Source organism: Chiloscyllium plagiosum, unplaced genomic scaffold, assembly GCF_037043375.1.
Source record: "Chiloscyllium plagiosum isolate Xiang-an unplaced genomic scaffold, Cpla_swu_hap1 HiC_scaffold_5, whole genome shotgun sequence".
Lineage (NCBI taxonomy): Eukaryota > Metazoa > Chordata > Chondrichthyes > Orectolobiformes > Hemiscylliidae > Chiloscyllium > Chiloscyllium plagiosum.
In genome coordinates, this window is record NW_028270143.1 from 79,062,471 (window position 1) to 79,078,868 (window position 16,398).

Genomic DNA, 16,398 nt, shown 5'->3' on the forward strand with positions numbered 1-16,398 from the left:
TATTGTATATCACTTGGCAGCCCTGCTGGCAGAACATGAGAAGAAAATAACTACTAGAGAATGCTGCTGTGTTAACATTTATCAGTACGTTGATATGTTTGATGTATATTGGTTTGAATTCTTGTTTTTAAATTTAGGATAAACTTGGTTTCACCACAGTTGCATACAGGCTTTAGAACTTTGTAATATCATACAGTTGCATTTCATTGTGCATAAGCTCTGTCCAAGACAATGCTATTTTTAAAAAGAGATGCGAGAGCAATGCAGAATCCTGAAGTCTAGCCATATGAATGTTAGTAACCTGTGCAGAGAGCTATGTGAGTAGAATTGAATGGTAGCGTTTATGAAACAGTCTTTCAAAAATCCAGTCGTAAAATTAGACCCTCATATCTCTGCATACCATGTATTGTAGTATTTAGTAACAGTGTTATGAAGATGTCTGAGCTTAAAGACCATTATTAAACCCTTGCCTTCTCCTCCACATGTCTGACTAACTCCATGTATATCTGCTTGGATTTACTAATCCTTGCCTATTTTCCCCAACTCTTGGGTGATTTATTTTTCTCTAAGCCTGCAAGTGAATATTGGCAGCCTAATCTGTACTGGGTGTTAAGTGTATAAATTGGATTGTGTTTGCACATTGGGGGACACTCCATTGGATGATGAGTGCATTTTATAGTGTGTAAAGCGTACAGAACATTTTTGTTTTTAAGCTAAAGATCATTTTAACATTTTCATTGCTCTTGGGAGGCATTATGGGATAGTTTGATATGTTGGGGTTTGGTGCAGTTTCTCTTGCTGTGTTGTGCTGCATGTTTGGGATAAAAGTACATTATTATTTGAGTGTTCAAGCTGCTGACTATATTCTTCATGTCAGCCTGTCAACTCACTATGATACTTTGCAAATGTAATGCAGGCTGAGCATACTAATGGAAATGTGCTGACCCACAGTTCTGAATGTCCAAGAAAAATCTTTGAGCGTAATCAGCCATGGTTGCATTGAATGGCAGAGTAGGCTCGGTTGGCCGTATGTCCTACTAAAGTGAACTACTGCAGATGCTGGAATCTGAAATAAAAACAAAATGCTGGAAATACTCGCCCAGTTCAAACAGCATCAGTGAAGAGAGAGTGTTACTCTTATAGGTTGGAAATTATCCTCCTCCATCAGAACTGAGGGAAGGCAGCACAGGATATTAATTCACTATTCACTTTATTATCTTAAAGAATCTTTCAAGCTTTTGTTTTTATTTGAAAGTGAAGTTGCTAATTATATAGACTGCGTTTTACTTTGTCTGGTTCTCCTATTTCTGTTACAGGTCAGATTAATTGGTTTGGTTACGAAAGCCCTCGAAGCTTCTGGGACTTCATCCATGTGGCATGCGGCAAGGTTCCCCATAACTGCATCAGCAGCATTGAAAACATGGAAAATGTGAGCTCATCAAGGGCAAAGGTTAGAAAGCTGTTGTATTTTTGTTACGTCATCTGCAAACAAGGGTATCAATATCAGTTTTTATATTATGCAAGACCCTGTGATACTGCCTGATTGCGTTTACACAGCTAGTTCCAATCCAAAAGTAAACACGAAGGATGAGGGCTTAGAAGCATGTGAAAATGAGGACAAGACTGTGTTTTGGCTTTTGTTTTAACCTAGATAAGATTTTATTTTATTTGTAAGATAAATGAGTCTCCCACGGATTTCTAATCTTAACACTTCTAGTTTTTAAAAAGGATGTTTGAGAGCAATGCAGAATCTTGAAGGCTAGCGGTATGAATGTCAGCAACCTGAACTTTAATGTTTGATATCTGTGTCATGCAAAGCAAATGACAGATTGGTTGGAGAAAGTAGGAATGAAAGGAGAGCTTAAGTAGCTTTGGGAATCCAAAGAAATCATCGTTGATATAGTGTAGTTGAAAGTGGGTACTGCAGATTAGTCAAGATTAGAGTTGTGTTGGAAAAGCACAGCAGTTCAGGCAGTATCCAAGGGGCAGGAAAATCAACGTTTCAGGCAAGAGCCCTCATTGATGTGGTGTCGGTCATGTCTAATTTTGAAATTTAAAGTTGTGTTGTGAAACTGTACTATTCTTTGGTCTGTGATTTTCATGTTGGTACTTGTCCCTGTGGTAGGTGGTCACCATGCTGCCAGATTACATCAGTTAAAATAATATATTCAAGCCAGTCAACAGTGTAATGCAGGGTGGCAAGATGGCTCAGTAGTTAGCACTGCTATCTCACAGTGCCAGGGACCCAGTTTGATTCAAGTCTTGGGCTACAGTCTATGGTGTTTGCACATTCTCAACATGTCTGCGTGGGTTTCCTCCGGGTGCTCCGGTTTCCTCCCACAGTCCAAAGATTTGCAGGTTAGGTGAATTGGCCATTCTAAATCGCCCACCGTGTTCAGAGATGTGTAGGTGTGATGTATTAGTCAAGGGGAATGCGTCTGGGTGGGTTACTCTTTGGAGGGTTGGTATGAACCTGTTGTGCTGAAGGGCCTGTTTCCACACTGTCTGGATTCTAATTCATGCAGGACAGCATTCTTAAACATACACATAACCTGTTCGTGCTGGGTGACTGGGTTGAAATTAGGTCTTTGAAAATGAACATAGTCGGGGACATGGAATGGACCAACGGGTTTTTGAGGGGGAGGCATTTGATGAGTGAATGAAATTTAATGATTGACAACATACAATTAGCTGTTGTCAAGGGTTAGTTGAACTTTATAAAAGAATAAGTGGGGGGGTGGCATAAGAGAAAATACATCACCTCATGTTGGAAAAGGTTGGCTGGGGGCTGTGGTGAGTGTTTTGAAGGTGGAAGGATGCAGTCTTAATAATGAGGAATGAAGCTTAGTTCTGATTTGTCTTGGGCACCAACGTTTTACCTGGTTTGGTCCCACGGAGCGGTTTTCTGTGGATCAGACAGATGGTGACTAAAAATGGCAATTTACTGTGAGGAACATATTGTTTATTTCGGGGGGGGGAAGAGAGAGAGAGGAGGAGGGGTGGGGAAAATTCCGTTGGAGAAAGTTGCACTATCTATCACTACTAATTAGTAGGCAGCCTGATAGTGAGAATGTGGTCATGGTGTTAACAGACAATCTCAGAATTATTTCTCATCATATTAGATGGAGGTTATTTTGTATCTGCAGTCTTGTCTTCTCTCCATCAATACCAATCATCTTAAGCCGTCTTCCCCTGTTGGTCTCCCTCTTCCCCTCTAGCAATAAGTGCAACGAGATCACTTCAGCTCCCCGTTTTGCTTTGCTTGTGTATGTTTTGCTCACCAGACCCACCTTCTCTACTTGCCCCCTTTTGTGCGAACTCTGAATTAATAATTTTAGCTCTTATCACCCCTCCTGCATGGTCTGGACTACTTTTATTGACAAGACATAACTTTACTGTCTTCCTAAAAGTGCTGTTTTTTTTCCTTAGCTACCATGTTAACTGGCATTACTCATAGTTTCCTCTTTTCTGTTTCTATTCCCCCTCTTTATCAAATCCAGTTTCTCCATTGCCCCTCGTGCTAAAAAAGCTTGACCCCTCCATCTATTGTAAACTCCTGTCCCATCTGAAATGTCTCATTTTAAACCTTTTCTTTCTATAATCATTTGAATGAACTCAGATTGCAAAATCGCTGCCTAATGTTTTCCCAATTTATTGTTTAAGTCCCTCCATGTTCATATGCCTGTCCATTACTGAGCTTTTGTTAACATTGCAAATTATGCCCTGGTTGACTGTGACAAAGGGCAACAATCCCTCTGTGATCACTTTGTTTTATGTGTGGAATTTGATGCAGTTAATCTCAAAATTCTCCCCTAAACTCTGCCAGTCATTCACTGACCAGAGTGAAACTGTGCTTGCCTGTTTTCTATCATTCTGGTCAAAACAAGAAAACCAACAACAATGGCTTCCTTCCCTACTCCCACACCATTTACCTTTGGCGCTACCCAAGGATTTATTTCTCAACTGTATCCTTTCTCTCATCAACATGTAGCCCCTCAGATTCTGAAACCATGACATTAGTTTAGTGTATGCTGAACATACCCATCTCTTCCTCTCTTCCACTTGATCCTTATTAGACCCTATCTGAGGCCAAGCTGGACTCTTGTGGCTGTTTGTATTTTGAGCACACAATAAGCTTCTGACTGCACATCCACATCACTAAGGCTGTCAGTTTGCACCGCTGTTATTATTTGAGATTGACTTGCTGATGATATACCGCTTTGGATACTGTTGGGGGGGACAGCCTAGTAGGGGTAAGCTGCAGTGACCGGGTCTCTGGCACGAGGTCCGGTTCTGAGGCTCAGAAGGGAAAGGGGGAGAGGAGGAGAGCGCTAGTTATAGGAGACTCTATAGTTAGAGGGACAGACAGGCAGTTCTGTGGACATGGGCGAGACTCGGTTGGTTTGTTGCCTCCCGGGTGCCAGGGTCCGAGACGTCTCGGACCGTGTCTTCAGAATCCTTAAAGGGGAGGGTGTGCAGCCAGAAGTCGTGGTGCACATTGGCACCAACGACATAGGTAGGAAGAGGGGTGGGGAGGTCATTCAGGAGCTCAGGGAGTTAGGCTGGAAGCTAAAAGCTAGGACGGACAGAGTCGTCATCTCTGGGTTGTTGCCGGTGCCACGTGACAGTGAGGCAAGGAATAGGGAGAGAGTGCAGTTGAACACGTGGCTGCAAGGATGGTGTAGGAGGGAGGGCTTCAGGTATTTGGACAATTGGACTGCATTCTGGGGAAGGTGGGACCTGTACAAGCAGGACAGGTTGCACCTGAACCAGAAGGGCACCAATATCCTGGGAGGTAGGTTTGCTAGCACTCTTCGGGGGGTGGGGTTCAAACTAATTTGGCAGGGGGATGGGATCCGGACTTGTAGTCCAGCAAGTAGGTTAGCTGTTTTTCAGGATGTCCAAGAATGTAGGGAGACTGTGGAGAAGGTAGCACTGACAGGGAATACTTGCAGACACCGAGATGGGTTCAAGTGTGTATACTTCAACGCAAGGAGTATTAGAAATTAGGTGGGTGAACTTAAGGCGTGGATCGGTACTTGGGACTACGATGTTGTGGCCATCACGGAAACGTGGATAGAAGAGGGACAGGAATGGTTGTTGGAGGTTCCTGGTTACAGATGTTTCAGTAGGATTAGGGAGGGCGGTAAAAAAGGAGGGGGTGTGGCGTTGCTAATTAGAAATGGTATAATGGCTGCAGAAAGGCAGTTCGAGGGGGATCTGCCTTTGGAGGTGATATGGGCTGAAGTCAAAAATAGGAAAGGAGCAGTCACCTTGTTGGGTATTTACTATAGGCTCCCCCAATAGCAGCAGAGATGTGGAGAAACAGATTGGGAAACAGATTTTAGAACGGTGCAGAAGCCACAGGGTAGTAGTCATGGGCGATTTCAACTTCCCAAATATTGATTGGAAGCTGTTCAGATCAAATAAATTGGATGGAGCGGTGTTTGTGCAGTGTGTCCAGGAAGCTTTTCTAACTCAGTATGTAGATTGTCTGACCAGAGGGGAGGCTATATTGGATTTGGTACTTGGTAACGAACCGGTTCAAGTGATGGGCTTGTGATGGGTGAGCATTTTGGTGATGGTGACTACAATTCTGTGACTTTCACCTTGGTTATGGAGAGAGATAGGTGCGTGCAACAGGGTAGGTTTTACAATTGGGGGGGAAGGGTAAATACGATGCTGCATGACAGGATCTGAGGAGCATAAGTTGGGAGCATAGGCTGTCAGGGAAGGATGTCGTTGAAATGTGGAACTTTTTCAAGGAACAGATACGATGTGTCCTTGATATATATGTACCTGTCAGGCAGGAAAGAAATGGTCCTGTGACAGAACCGAGATTGAATGTCTAGTAAAGAGGTAGAAGGAGGCTTGCATAAGTTTGACGAAACAAGGTTCAGACAGTGTTGGAGGGATACAGGATAGCCAAGAGGGAGCTGAAGAAAGGGATTAGGAGAGCTAAGAGAGGGCATGAAAAATCTTTGGCGGGTAGGATCAAGGATAACCCCAAGACCTTTTATGCATATGTGAGAAACCTGAGAATGACGAGAACGAGGGTAGGTTCGATCAAGGACAGTAGTGGGAGACTGTGTATTGAGTCGGAAGAGATAGGAGAGCTCTTGAATGAGTACTTTTCTGCAGTATTTACAAATGAGAGGGGACCGTATTGTTGAAGAAGAGAGTATGAAATGGACTGGTAAGCTAAAGGAGATACTTGTTAGGAAGGAAGATGTGTTGGGCATTTTGAAAAACTTGAGGATAAACAAGTCCCCGGCCTGACGGGATATATCCTAGAATTATGTGGGAAGCAAGAGAGGAAATTGCAGAGCCGTTGGCAATTATCTTTTTGTCTTCACTGTCAACGGGGGTGGTACCAGGGGACTGGAGAGTGGCGAATGTGCCCCTGTTCAAAAAAGGGAATCGGGATAACCCCGGGAATTACAGGCCGGTTAGTCTTTCTTCGGTGGTAGGCAAAGTAATGGAAAGGATACTGAGGGATAGAATTTGAGTATCTGGAAAGACACTGCTTGATTAGGGACAGCCAGCACGGATTTGTGAAGGGTAGGTCTTGCCTTACAAGTCTTATTGAATTCTTTGAGGAGGTGACCAAGCATGTGGATGAGGGTAGAGTAGTGGATGTAGTGTACATGGATTTTAGTAAAGCATTTGATAAGGTTCCCCATGGTAGGCCTATGCGGAAAGTCAGGAGGCATGGGATAGTGGGAAATTTGGCCAGTTGGATAGAGAACTGGCTAACCGGTCGAAGTCAGAGAGTGGTGGTAGATGGTAAATATTCAGCCTGGAGCCCAGTTACAAGTGGAGTTCCGCAGGGATCAGTTCTGGGTCCTCTGCTGTTTGTAATTTTTATTAATAACTTGGGAGAGGGAGTCGAAGGGTGGGTCAGTAAATTTGCAGACGATACGAAGATTGGTGGAGTTGTGGATAGTGAGGAGGGCTGTTGTCGGCTGCAAAGGGACTTCGATATGATGCAGAGCTGGGCTGAGGAGTGGCAGATGGAGTTCAACCCTGTCAAGTGTGAGGTTTTCCATTTTGGAAGGACAAATAAGAATGCGGAATACAGGGTTAACGGTAGGGTTCTTAGTAAGGTGGAGGAGCAGAGGGATCTTGGGGTCTATGTTCATAGCTCTTTGAAAGTTGCCACTCAGGTGGATAGAGCTTGTAAGAAGGCCTATGGTGTATTAGCGTTCATTAGCAGAGGGATTGAATTCAAGAGTCGTGAGGTGATGTTGCAGCTGTACAGGACCTTGGTAAGGCCACATTTGGAGTACTGTGTGCAGTTCTGGTCGCCTCACTGTAGGAAAGATGTGGAAGCTTTGGAGAGGTGCAGAGGAGATTTACCAGGATGTTGCCTGGAATGGAGAATAGGTCGTACGAGGATAGGTTGAGAGTGCTAGGCCTTTTCTCATTGGAAGGGCGAAGGATGAGGGGTGACTTGATAGAGGTTTATAAGATGATCAGGGGAATAGATAGAGCAGACAGTCAGAAACTTTTTCCCCGGGTACAACAGAGTGTTACAAGGGGACATAAATTTAAGGTGAAGGGTGGAAGGTATAGGGGGGATGTCAGGGGTAGGTTCTTTACCCAGAGAGTGGTGGGGGCATGGAATGTGCTGCCTGTGGGAGTGGCAGAGTCAGAATCATTGGTGACCTTTAAGCGGCAATTGGATAGGTACATGGATGGGTGCTTAAGCTAGGACAAATGTTCGGCACAACATCTTGGGCCGAAGGGCCTGTTCTGTGCTGGATTGTTCTATATCGATGCCTCTTGTACCTCGAGCCATACCAATCTAATGCAATCTAAGCAGCTTTGAATGCTCTACTGTGTATAAACCTGCAATTATTCAGAGCTCTGTTGCCGATGATTGAACACTCCAAGCCCTGCTCGCCGATTTCCTGTGCATGTCAATTTAATTAGCTTGTTGTTTGTTGCCTGAACTTTAAAAGTTTGCTTTTTTTTAATCCGTTTTCAAATTGCCTCATGGCCTTTCCCTTCCAAAGTCTGTGAATTCCTTCAGCCTTTTTCTGGTCTTTTGAGCATTTCTGATTCTAAGTTTTCACGGTTTACTGCCGTCTATCTAGATGCTTAGGCATTAAGCTTTGGAATACCCTCCTTACATTTCCTCTGTAGAAACAGCCTCATTTGCTTTTTGTTTAATATTTCCTTGTGTGGCTGGCTGTCAAGTTTTGTTTCATAATGATCCTGGGAGAGCATGTTGGAATGTCCTGTCTTTATAGAGCACCATTTATGTAATGTCAGTTGTTGCAGATGACAGGAAAAAAAAATAGGAAATTAGGGAACACTGGAAGTGATACTTTAAATGTGAGCATTTAGAAGATTGTGATGAAACAAAGTTAATGTCGATCTTGAATAGATGATCATAAAATGGTCAGAGGGCTTGCGCTTTCACACTCTCAAATTCATTTCCATTACTGTTTTGAGCATTAAAATACTTGTTGGTCAGCACCTCATCTTTAACTGGATTTTTTTCCACTGAGCTGAACATCAATCCTTAAGGTGATGGGTTCCTGTTATTATTAGCCATTATAAGAGGGTTGAATTGGCCTGCATGACCTGCTGCTGATGCTATTTGGCAGTCTCCACATGAAGTGTATGAGGATGAAGGTTAGGTTTAGGTGAGGATAACATTGAACTTGGCTGTGATACCTCCATGTTTTAAGAACCTGCTGATTGACATTTTTTGTCTCTCTCAAGTATATACCTGGACAAGTGACAGTTTCATTCATCATGCGAGGAATGGGAAAAATAGATACGGTGACAATTATAATTCCATTGTCAAACTGGATGAATTGTAATGTGTTGCACTAAATGTACATTAATTTGTTCAACCTCGATTTGTCAGAATACTCTTTTACGCATCCATATGAAACAAATTATCAAATGACCAAATGGTTTTGAATGGCACTGTGTCACAAAGCAAACTCGTGCAGCTATTACAATCAGGTTGTTTGACATTCAGATACCACATTTTACAAATGCCTGGGTTTCTGAGCACCTCCTGGTGACAAATCACACCCTAATGAATCATACTGTTGTGGTATTGTTGCACCAATTAGAGCAGGGATTGAACGGTTCTTCTTTCCCACTGCTCATTTGACTACGACCGGTTTATTAAGTATTTGCTAGTTCAGTGGGTGTTTTAACAGTTTTGAGTGCTGTGACTGTAAAATACAGTTGTGTTGTGCAAGGTTTTGCTTTAAAGTTTTTTTTTAAAAAAAAGTTATGCTCAGGATGCATTCGAAAGAAGCTGCTCTGAATCATTCTTTCTAAATCACTCATGTACAGCAAATGTTTTGTAAATAAGCTGCGAAGTGGAACGATAAATTTTTTTTCAAAAGAATTCCAAAAATGTCACCTAGGTACAGGCTTGGTAGTTTTGATGCCTTGCATGGTTTCTGACTGGGCTCATGAGTCTTTCTGGATTGTGTGTATCAGCTTTTGTTCTGGAGTCAGTATCTGTTTGGTTCTTCCAGCACTACCTGCAGCATGTAGAGGGTTACACACAAAAGCAGGACTCTAGCTTCAGCAATGATGGAGAGGGAGAGACTGTGTGCAATTGGGAATCTGACCAGATACTCAACTGTGGTCATAGTAAGTTAATAAAATTAATGCTGGAATAATTCCCTTCTCAACCAGGGTCCATTGTCCAAAATGACTTTTGTGTTCTGGCTGCTCCATACCAAGGAATAAATAATTCATCAGGATGCTTTGCAAATAGGTCTCTGATTCTTCTAAGCTGATTTTTAATTTTCTCCTCATTCATAGGATGTGAGCATCGCTGGCTAGGCCAGTAGTATTGCTGTCCCTAATTGCACAAAGGGCAGGTAAGAGTTAGTTGTGAGTGTGGAGGCACATGTAGGCCAAACCAAATAAGGATGGCAGATTCCCTTCCTTTTAAAAGGCATTAGGGAATCAGATGGGTTTTTTTTTCTGGCAATCAACAATGGTTTAATGGACATCATTAGTCTCTTATGTTGAAAGATTGGAGCGACTGGGCTTGTATACCCTTGAGTTTAGAAGATTGAGAGGGGATCTGATTGAGACGTATAAAATTATTAAAGGATTGGACACTATGGAGGCAGGAAACATGTTTCCGTTGTTGGGTGAGTCCCGAACCAGAGGACACAGCTTAAAAATAAGGGCTAGGCCATTTAGGACAGAGATGAGGAGAAACTTCTTCACCCAGAGAGTGGTGGGTGTGTGGAACGCTCTGCCCCAGAAGGCAGTGAAGGCCCAGTCTCTGGATTCATTTAAGAAAGAGTTGGATAGAGCTCTCAAGGATAGTGGAATCAAGGGTTATGGAGATAAGGCAGGAACAGGATACTGATTTGAGGATGATCAGCCATGATCATAATGAATGGTGGTGCAGGCTTGAAGGGCAGAATGGCCTACTCCATCACCTATTGTCTATTAATTCCAGATTTTTATTTAATTCAAATTCCACAGTCTACTATGGTAAGATTTGAATGCAGGCCCCCAGAATTTTAACTTGGTCTCTAAATTAGTCTAATGATAATACCATCACCTCCCCCTTTCTTTCTGATTTAATTGTTTGTCTTTGATCGACTTTTAAACTCATGGGTCCCCGCAGACTTTTTTCTGGGATGACAGGACTATCTTATGAAGAGAGATTGGGCAAACTGGGCTTACACCCTCCAGAGTTTCAAAAAACAAAAGGTGATCTCTTTGTTAACCTGCAAAATACATAAAGGGATAGACAGAGTAGGTACAAGTAAGATGTTACTCCTGATTTGGGGAGTCTAGAAACAAAAGCATGATTTCAATCAAGGAAGGTGCCATTTAGGACAGAGATAGAACTGGATGTAGGTTTGCTCGCTGAGTTGGAAGATACATTTCCAGACATTTCGTCACCTTTCAGTGGACCTCCAGGCGGCGAAGCATTGTTGATACTTCCTGCTTTCTATTTGTATGTTTGGGTTTCTTTGGGTTGGTGATGTCATTCCTTGTTTTTTTTTTAAAGTGGGTGGTATATGGACTCTAACTCAGTGTGTTTGTTGATTTGAGTTCTGGTTGGAATGGCATGCTTTTAGGAATTCTCATGTGGGTCTCTGGCTCGTTCTAGGATGAATGTGTTGTCCCAGTCGAAGTAGTGTCCTTCCTCATCTGTATGTAAGGATACTAGTGAGAGAGGGTCATGTCGTTTTGCAGTTAGTTGATGTTCATGTACCCTGGTGGCTAATTTTCTGCCGGTTTGTCCAATGTAGAGTTGTTACAGTCCCTGCACAGTCCTTCCAGCTCAGCGAGCAAACCTACATCCAGAACCTCAACCTGAGCTACAAATCTTCTCAAAACTCAGAACTTTTTTTTCTTGAGGAATTATGAATCTTTGAATTTTCTACTCCAGAAGGCTGTGGAAGCTCAGTCTTTGAGCATATTTTAAAGAAATGAACAGATTTCTGATTATGGGTACAGAGACTGGTGTTAGTAAAGCATTGAAATGTTTGATCAACGATGATCATATTAAATAGTAGAGCAGGCTGTACAGGCTGATTTTGTCCACTTCTGTTCCTGTATTCCTGACTCTATTCCAAAGGATTTGGAATATGTAGGATGTAATTATGCAAATATTTAGCCATTTTAGAATCTGCATTGCTATGTCATTTGTAATACTGTTGCTTTACCAATAGTTTCAGCCCAATAAGTAAGGTCATTTTCAATGAATTTATAACAGTAAATTGCTCCTTCATATTCTTTTTTGATTTGCTTGTAGCCTTTGACACAATTAACCACTATCCTCCCCAATGTGTCTCTACTGTTATCCTTCCATGTCTAACTCCATTCGCTCGCAAGTTGAATTTGCGAGCGAATGGAGTTAGCAACTGCAATGATTTATCCAAAAAAAGTGGCACCGGAAAAGCACAGCAGGTCAAGCAGCATCAGAGGAGCAGGAGAGTCTACATTTTGGCCGTGAGCCCTTCAGCAATGTGCAGGTGGCCCAAGGAAGCTGAGAGATGAATGGGAAGGGAGTGGGGGCTGGTGGGAAGGTAACTGGGAATGTTATAGGTGGATGAAGATGGGTGATGGGTTGGTGATAAGATAGTGGATAGGTAGGAAGGAAGATGGACAGGTAGGACAGTTGAAGAAGGTGGTGCTGGGTTGGATCTGGGAGAAGGTGGGGGAAGGAGAGATAAGGAAACTGGTGAAATCGACATTGATTCCGTGTGGTTGGAGAGTCCCAGGTGTCAGATGGCTAGGATTTGGTGGTGGTGGCGGCCCAGGACTTGCTGCCCTTGGCGGAGGGGGAGTTGAAGTGGTTGGCCACAGGTGTGTGTGTGTGTGTGTGTCTTGAAGGGCTTATGCCCGAAACATCAACTCTCCTCCTCCTCAGATGCTGCCTGACTGGCTGTGCTTTTCCAGCACCACATGTTTTGACTCTGGTTTCCAGCATCTGCAGTCCTCACTTTCCCCATCACAATGATTTATTCTCATGTACTCACATCAATATCTCTTGAGTACCTTGGGAATCTATCATCAGAAATGTTCCCCCCATGACTTTTATTTTCACCTATATGAGCTACCCCTCAATAACAGCATTCGCAAACACATATGGTCTGTTTTAGCATACATGCACCATTTTGCTGAGTCTCTCCCCTCCTTCAGATCTGCCATGCTGCTTGTCCAATATCCGGTGCTGCATGAAAATCTCCTCCTGTTAAATATTAGAAAAGTGAAGGCATGGTTTCTAGGCATTGAAACAAATTCTGCTTCCTGGCCCCACCTTTTACCCATTTCCCTTGGAATCACCTGAGGCTGAACTATTATCTAACTTGACACAGTTTCTGACCACACTTGCATATCACCATAACTGTGTACTTCCTACTCCCTATCAGAGCTCAATTGGTCTGTTACTGAAATTCTCACTGATGCCTTTATTACTTGTTGACAGGTCCTCTGCACTCCAGGCCAGCCTGTACTCCTGCAACCTAGACTTCATCCAAAATCCAATTGTTGATACCCCTTATCACATCAAATCTCATCTCTTACCAGCCCCCCACTCCCAATGCTTTACTGGTCCACATGGGCTTCTCTTATTAAAAAATCCTGATTTTAAAAATTTTCATGTTTATTTTCGTATTGCTCATCGTAGCTATAGAGTTTCTTCCTTTCTGCTTTGCAACCCCTCTCTTGTTTATACTGCTGCTCAAAATCCTTTCTCTGACCAAGCTTTCTCTCACCTGTCTTAATGCCTCCCAGTGTGGCCTGGTATCCAATTTAGTTTCAGGATGCACTTGCAAAATAAGTTGGGATGCTTTACTGTTTGACTGCTTTGCTTTGGCATAGCACTGTGTGTGGCAACATTAGATACTTTTCACAGTACTTCTGTTCTTGAGTGCTTGTGACAATAAAATCCCTGATGAATGGCTCCTGCCTGAAACGTTGACTCTCCTGCTGCTCAGATGCTGCCTGATCTGCTGTGCTTTTCCAGCGCCGTACTCTTTGACTCTGACTCTGATCTCCAGCCTCTGCAGTCCTCACTTTCTCCCACCATAAAATCCAAGTCTAAATCTTAAAAATCTGTATTTTAATGCTGCATAAAAACAAATTGTTTTTACAAGTTGTCAATACAAACACTTTGTCTTTTGATTTTTAAAAGTCCTTGCTGTTGGCTGACAATGTTTTGTCCAAATGGGCTTTTGTCAGTCATCTTCTGTGTCAGTCTGATCAGCTATCTGCATGAGGTCAGTTAGACTAATGTAAGGAATCCCTTTCTGTCTAATTAGAACGACTACTTAGAGTTTTGCAGCATTTACTTAAAGCTCTGATGTTTTACTGTCGGTAAGTTGTAGGAATTGTATCCCACGTAGTATGTAAAACACTAGCTCCCAGTTGGCTGCTTTGGATGACTTGTGATCATATGCAGTTGTCAGCTCAATGAACAAAAAAGTGATGTAGCTGTTTGCCCCAATACATTTTTAATTCTGTTCTGCTTCTGTTCTGTCTCTTGTAACTCGACAGGGTAGAGCGTGGATCCGAGTTGCGCTCATGGAGAAGCGTCTGTCTGAGTATATCTCTACTTCCCTGAGGGACATCAAAACGACCAGGTCTGTACAAATTATCCCTGTGATGTGACATCTTTATAGCATGAAAAACTAACAAAATTGAACTTGGGTTGCCATAAAATAATTCCTCTTGTTTGTTCTTTTTATAAAAAAAAGCAGTCTGTAGCCTGATGACACATGATTATATACTATCCATGTTGTTTCATGAACCAGAAAATTCTAATAAGAGGCAGATGTTTAATAGTCCTCTGAATTGTTTAGCTAGAAAAACATTACGTTTCACAGTTGATTTTAAGTATATATATATATAGCATTAAAACTGATTTTTATATATAGCATTAAAACTGTGCTTTAAACTGTTGGTGCCCTACAAGCAATACAGGCCTGAGAAACCTTTGTTAAAATTTCTCTTGAAGGAGATATTATGAAGATGGAGCTATTGTCCTTGGAGAAGAAGCAAACATGCTGGCTGGCATGCTGCTTGGGCTCAATGCTATTGATTTCAGGTAACTGACCTGGTTTATTCCATTGACTTTACCTGAAAGTCTTGAATACAATAATATGTAAAAGATAAGGGATCAAGGGGTGACAGTGGGCGAGTGGTATTTTCACTAGACTCTTAATCCAGGAACCTGGGTTTAAATCCTGATGTGGCAGATGGTGGAAATTGAATTTAATTAAAATTTGGAATAATAATGACCACAAAACTATTGCCAATTTTTTGGGGAAAAAAAATCATCTGGTTCACTAATGCTCTTTGGGGAAGGAAATCTGCCATCCTTACCTAATCTGATCTACCTGTGACTCCAGACCAATAACAATGCTGTTCTCTGAGCAGTTAGGGAAAGCAATAAATACTGGCCTGGCCAGCGATGCCCGTGTGCCATGAATGAATTTGCTTTTTTCTGGTTGAAAAATGTGCACACCTAGTTCACCTTCTGTTCTTCAAATGCAGATTAAACATTAATGTTGACAAGCAGCCAGTAAGTCAATCCATTTTCTGCTCGCACTGTACACATTAACAGTGAAAGTTGAAAAAATCTTTGGCAATTGTGATGTCTGACTGTACCCAAAGGTATACAATAACTAGCAATGTTCCTGCTGAGTTGTAAATGTGCATGTCCATGCAGTAGTTGGAAGGTAGTACATAAACAAACTTTTTGTTTCAGGTTGAGTATCTTGCATGCATGGCCATGCAAAAAACCTCATCTTTTTTCATGGCAGGGTATATTGAAATCAGAGGGTGCATGACACCAGGTTTTAGACCAACAAATTTATTTAAAATCTCAAGCCTTTGGCATGCTGCTCCTTCATCCACCTGACAATGGAACAATACTCTGAAAACTTGAGATTTCAAGTATACTTGTTGGTCTATAGCCTGGTGTGGTGTGACTTCTGACTTTTTCCACCCCAGTCCAACATTGGCACCTCCACATCATGCAAAATAGGGCCGGCACAGTAGCTCAGCGATTACGCACTGCTGCCTCACAGCACCAGGGTCCCAGGTTCAATTCCAGCCTCGGGCAACTGTCTGTGTGGAGTTTGCACATTCTCCCTGTGTCTGTGTGGGTTTCCTCTGGGTGCTGCGGTTTCCTCCCACAGTCCAAAGATATGCAGGTCAGGTGAATTGGCCATGCTAAATTGCCTATAGTGTTAGGCGCATTAGTCAGACGGGAATGAGTCTGGGTGGGTTACTCTTCGGAGGGTCGGTGTGGACCGGTTGGGCCAAAGGGCCTGTTCACACAGTAGGGAATCTATCTATATATATATAACAACGGGGGTCGTATTGACCTGATTCAGATTAGGGGAAACCGACTGGATGGAGAGACATGGGTTCTATTAGTCGGCTGCAATTTGGGGATGCAGTTAGCCTTTATTTGTTCACAAGTATTTGGAGCCATTCAGACTGCTCTAATTTTGCAGTAATAACCACATTGATAGGGAAATGAACTAAACCTGTATAAATCATCATTTTGGCCATAGAACATAAAATAAGAAGCAGGCACAGGAGCAAGTCCTATGGTTGACCTACTGTTGGGAAATAAGGCAGGGCAGGTGACTGAGGTGTCAGTGAGAGAGCACTTTGGGGCCAGCGACCATAATTCTATTAATTTTAAAACCGTGGAAAAGGATGGACGGGATCTAAAGTTGAAGTTCTAAATTGGAGGAAGGCCAATTTTGATGGTATTAGGCAGGAATGTTCAAAAGCTGACTGGGGGAAGACATTTACAGGTAAGAGGACGGCCAGAAAATGGGAAGCCTTCAATAATGAGATAACGAAACTCCAGAGACAGTATATTCCTGTTAGGGTGAAAGGAAAGGCTGATAGGTATAGGGA

The 16,398-nt window shown here is 42.6% G+C and overlaps 1 protein-coding gene across 7 annotated transcripts in view; it reads left to right on the forward strand.

Annotated features, from left to right (window-relative positions):
* The window catches only part of rundc3b (RUN domain containing 3b), a 113,943-nt gene that overhangs the window by 63,868 nt on the left and 33,677 nt on the right, over positions 1-16,398 (forward strand). For all 7 annotated transcript variants that reach the window (XM_043690335.2, XM_087987343.1, XM_043690336.2 and 4 more), the window contains 3 exons: positions 1,317-1,450; positions 14,017-14,102; positions 14,477-14,566. In XM_043690335.2, coding sequence (XP_043546270.1) covers positions 1,317-1,450; positions 14,017-14,102; positions 14,477-14,566 — 310 coding nt within the window. The remainder of the gene's footprint in view (positions 1-1,316; positions 1,451-14,016; positions 14,103-14,476; positions 14,567-16,398) is intronic.